Source organism: Procambarus clarkii, chromosome 6, assembly GCF_040958095.1.
Source record: "Procambarus clarkii isolate CNS0578487 chromosome 6, FALCON_Pclarkii_2.0, whole genome shotgun sequence".
Lineage (NCBI taxonomy): Eukaryota > Metazoa > Arthropoda > Malacostraca > Decapoda > Cambaridae > Procambarus > Procambarus clarkii.
Genome location: NC_091155.1, coordinates 25,464,433 through 25,469,432, shown reverse-complemented (window position 1 = coordinate 25,469,432; position 5,000 = coordinate 25,464,433). Strand labels below are relative to the sequence as shown.

Genomic DNA, 5,000 nt, shown 5'->3' with positions numbered 1-5,000 from the left:
TATTATCAACTGTGCGTATTCTCAAGCTAATGGGAATTTCTTTCATCCTAAACCTGCTTCCAACACTAGTAGCACTGTGCTCTGCCATCCCTTCATATCTGAACTCTAAACCTTTACTAATACCTTTCGTCCTCTTGACATAAAACTCGCCTTTCGACAAACTAACACACTTCCTAGCAATCTAGTTCACACTGCTGCTCCTGCTTCTAATGCTGCTGTGTCTACTCTATTTCCTGTTCGTCTTGTCCTCTACAATACTTTGGTGAAACCGTACACTAAATGACAGACTTAAGGAACACAAAAGAAGTGTTAAGTCCGCAAACACAAACAATAATCTCTTCTGCCATGTGAGGGATTCTAATCATCCTATTGATTGGTCGTCCTCTAAAATAATCTGTCCTGCCTCTACTCTACACAGACGCCGTCTTGTTGAATTGGCTCTGATACACAACCTTCCCAACATGAACCTGAGTCCTGGCTTTGTTACTGTTGGCTCTTCCCTTTCACAGTATATACTCAAATGTTCTAAACTTTCAAACAAACGTGACCTAACATAAGCCTACCCTTCCTTTTATCTTTCTCTTAATTCTCTTACGTTCCCATTCTTACTCCTCTTATTACATCTTACCTTTTGCCTTGCTCTTATCTTTCTATAAGATTTCCATCTCTTCACCTCTCTCTTGCCTAACGTAATGTCCTTGTCTCCCTCGTCTCATCACAGTCGACTCCATAATGGTCCAGGACGGACCGAAACGTCGTCGTCTCTTCAATTTCTAGTGTCTGGGTTGGTCAACATTTTTCAGCCACGTTATTGTGACTATTTGTACCCAGACAGCAGCTCCTGGCTGTCTGGGGTTCGAATCCTTCTGGGGTGTGGAGTTTTCAGTTGCATATTGGCTTGGGAACCACTCAAGCTTATATATATATATATATATATATATATATATATATATATATATATATATATAACTGAAAACTCACACCCCAGAAGTGACTCGAACCCATACTCCCAGAAGCAACGCAACTGGTATGTACAAGACGCCTTAATCCACTTGACCATCACGACCGGACATAATGAGGTGATAGCCGAGGCTATTTGAACCACCCCACCGCCGGCACTCGGATAGTTATCTTGGGCATAGCATTTTACCAAATCACCTCATTCTTTGGGGCAACACGTGAGGAACACAAAATGAGGAACACATTCACTTCTGGGGTGTGAGTTTTCAGTTGCATATGTCCTGGGGACCATTCAGGCTTGTTCGCATATATATATATATATATATATATATATATATATATATATATATATATATATATATATATACTTGTATTGTGAGTGAACACATCGACATAGCGACATGTGCAACACTCTATAATAAGAAGAACAGCTGCTGAGTTGTTCATCGTGTCACTTGCATACTGACGCAGCTGGCCCTCGCTTAACTGTCTCGAGCAAACAGCCCGTCACACAAAGGAGTTAACATTGAACAAACCTCCAATTGACGTTATCGTACGAATGTAAAGTGGGGAAAAATCTTATCAGCAGAGTATCTATATTTATCGTTATTTGACAAAACGTATTTTTTTTTTGTATAACTTAACGTGAGATTTATTATTTCTGATGTTATTAAGATGGGTCCAATTTCTCAAGTGATCCTCTGGGTATACATAGAGTACAATGTGTATTTATAAATACTCTACTGTGTAAAGTTTCAAATGTATATCATATAAATAGGCCTCACTATAAATTGTCATCCGCACATCCGTGGAAATAAACTATCCCTATTAAGGCTACTTATTAGCTCGGTCGACCGAGCTTCGGCCTCACACGCCTGGGGTCCATAGTTCGAGTCTCCTAGAGCCCCGGTTAGAGCCCAGTTTAGAGCCCTAGAGCCCAGGTAAGGCAATATTATTATTATTTATCATATACACAAAGACATCACACTAACTTGATGTATCAATGAGATAATCAGGTGGAGGAGGATTCGAATCTATGCTCTTGGCACTCCCAAGCATACGCCTTAAACCACTCGACCACCACATGCTAAATCTTACCAATCAGTGCCTACGGAATTAAGTGAAGTCTAGCTCTACATGCCCCGCCTATTAGCCTAGTCGTATCTGATGTGTTATAATTGAACTATATTCTGAAGTTCGAATTCTTTATGTGATAGAGGTGGCTTCCAGAACTTCTTCTTTCAATGTATTTCCCCTTTGTTGACCACCCATAAAGGGTACTCTATTCCTCGCTCCTACTGATGGAAGTAGTTGGTAGTTATCTTGTCACAATGGCACAATTATCTTGTCCACTGGCCGTTACCGCGTCAGAATGCTGTCGTCTGATGATAATTCTGATTTAGAGAAGGTGTCTGAGGATACGAAGCACCGCCCACGGGATGGGTATGGGGTGCATAATAAAGAAAGAACTTGAAAGAAGGTGTCTTTGGGATGAAATATTCAACATGGTCTTCAGTAACCTCAAAACACTCAACCCATATTCGTTCATGTGTACAAATTCCACAGGAAATTGATCACATTTCCACGATTGATTAGTGTTTGCACAGTTATTGCGTCCACTGGGCTCAATGTCCAGGATCAACATCATCAACGTTAATTCAACGTTGAATTGGCGTTGATAAACGTTCATTCAGCGTCGAATCGACTTATCTCTCTTAGGTACTGTACCCACTGGGTTGATCTGAACGTTTGTCTCAAGTTTCTGCCTGGGAGGTTTTCTCTACGACTTTAGGGAACAGTTTTTGGTGTCAGTGTAGATCAGCGAGGCCCTCGTGTCCCCTTACCCCCCCCGCCCTTGTAGGCATCTTAATGACATAACAATGGTGATTACCTCTGGGCCAGCACACACGTGCCTTACAAGCGAGATGACCTGACCTACGACACGATGGAACACTGCCCTTCCCTCCTGTGCCTCCTAGTATGAGTTGCGGTGTGTGGAAAGCGCTTTTTGCCTGGAAATAAAGAGTTGGAGAATAGCTGCTTACTTCTGAAACTTCCAAAGAAAGAGAGAGAGAGGAATGCGAAACGTGGCAGGGAAGACAGAGCATCAGATCGCTTAGACATGGCAAATGTGATTGCCATTGGAGTGAGAGATCGACATAGGGCGTGTAAGACGGCAAATAGGCGGCGGGCCGGGATGGGGGGAGAGGGGGGAAGGAGGGGGAGGGAGTGGGCAAAGGCAGCTGGGCGGTGCAGGTGTGAGGGGGTGCCACCGATGCCCAGTGCCACCGTGGCCCTCCCTCCACCCCGCTGCCACTCGCACGACCAACCTCCCCCTTACCCCTGCCATCACTACTGCTGTCGCTCCACCAGCAGGCCCTTCATTCCCTCGGGGGTACAAAATGTAGACCAGGATACCGTCGGTGGTGGGGGTGATGTGGGTGTGGGAAGAAGAAGAAGAGTAGTGGGTGGTGTGCTGTGGATGTTTGGGCGTGGGCGTGAGGCTAGAGCGCGAAGGACGACAGGTTGGGCTCGGGGCAGTGTTAGGGTCGTGGGTGCGGCTGGCAGGGTAGGGAGGACCGACATATCGGGTCCTGTCATGGTGAGGAACAAGTGAGGGAAGGGCAGCGCTATGCGGGCGTGGCGTGGCGGTTACCTCTAACATCGGAGAGAGCCTCTCTGCCACCATGGACAGGGCCCAGCGTCTGCGCCTCATACTGCAAGGACTCATATGGGCCTGGATCTATCGGCATGTGGACGCGGGTGAGTACCCTTCGAGTTGTTCCTGAGGTCAGCGTGCGAGAACACAGGTCATAGGTCATGGGATAGGGGGGGGGAGGTCATTGGTATTGATACAAGGGTCGTGTTCTGGCGTCTCAAAGGGTAATTTATATATAGTAATCACGTTAATGTGTCAATTCGTTCTTAATTATGTACCCCCCATTTTGTGGGTTTAAAGCTACATATATATATATATTCCTTCAATTTGTTCATATCAGGTTAACTTATTTAATGCACACAATTAAAGACAAATTTTAAGGGCTGACAATGTTAATCTTCATGTTTGAGAAACTGTTCACTTGAGACAGTTAAACAAGTCCCAGTTATGTCTGGGTACAAGTGACAGGATGAACAACCCAGCGGGTTTTCTTCCTATTGGGGAGTGTTGTACATGCTGCTATGGCGGTGTGTCCACTCACAGGATGAGTGGCGCTGCCCAATAAACTTGTCCCTCGGGGCAAAATTAAAAAAATAAATTACTTAAAGACAATACTTTTGAAAGACTGTAAATATGACTTTTCTTACCTATCTCCTAGTAAGACACTCAACGCAATGTTAATTAATGTTAATCAACTTGAGCCAAGAACAAACGCATTCACGAATATAACAAATACAAGTGCTGGTTACGTCGTTTGTGTCAATAACTGCCAGTGACGTAAGACACTTAGGGCCAAGTCCTCAAGAGTCTCCAAGATGTCTAATTCCTCAGAGGTCAAATGGTTTTTACGACCAGAAACAACCCCATTAACCTCCTTGTCCCTCACGCAGCTGGTCGCCGGCCACTGAAGCTGCTCTTAATCATCGCCTTGAACCCCAATGACCCAACCCATTGATTATAATGACCACCTCCTTGGAGTAATAGCATTCAACCTCTTGAGGATGGCCAAACCACTTGTGTAAGATGGCTTAGCCCCTCTCACAGTTTCGTTGGCTTCTTTAAGAGACGATAAGCGGAGTTTTAGAGGACACTTGTGACCGCAGAGCTGACCTGACTGTGACCTCGAAGGTAATTTGCCCGTGATCTCCTTAATATATGAAGGAGGTCACATTTATATATGTCTAACTCTGACCTCTTCAATGATAATCTGACTGTGACTTGAACGGTGATTCGCAAACGAAGCTGCTTACCTATCAGTGACTGGGGAAGTGAGACAAAGCTGTCTCGACTTCCCCAGTCACTGGGGAAGTCCTCAAGGGTCGACTTGAGGACTTGAAGTCGACTTGAGGACAATCGACTTGAGAATGGTCCAGGACGGACC

The 5,000-nt window shown here is 44.9% G+C and overlaps 2 protein-coding genes across 7 annotated transcripts in view; one reads left to right on the top strand and one right to left on the bottom strand.

The window, feature by feature from the left end:
- Nucleotides 1-5,000, bottom strand: part of LOC123754027 (uncharacterized) — a 115,282-nt gene that overhangs the window by 68,728 nt on the left and 41,554 nt on the right. The window lies entirely within an intron of this gene.
- Nucleotides 3,495-5,000, top strand: part of LOC123754025 (collagen alpha-1(XI) chain) — a 70,869-nt gene continuing 69,363 nt past the window's right edge. For 5 of the 6 annotated variants that reach the window (XM_069306950.1, XM_069306945.1, XM_069306941.1 and 2 more), the window contains exon 1: nt 3,495-3,723. In XM_069306950.1, the coding sequence (XP_069163051.1) occupies nt 3,648-3,723 (76 nt within the window). In that variant the 5' untranslated portion in view covers nt 3,495-3,647. The remainder of the gene's footprint in view (nt 3,724-5,000) is intronic. The other variant, XM_069306939.1, reaches the window with a different exon arrangement.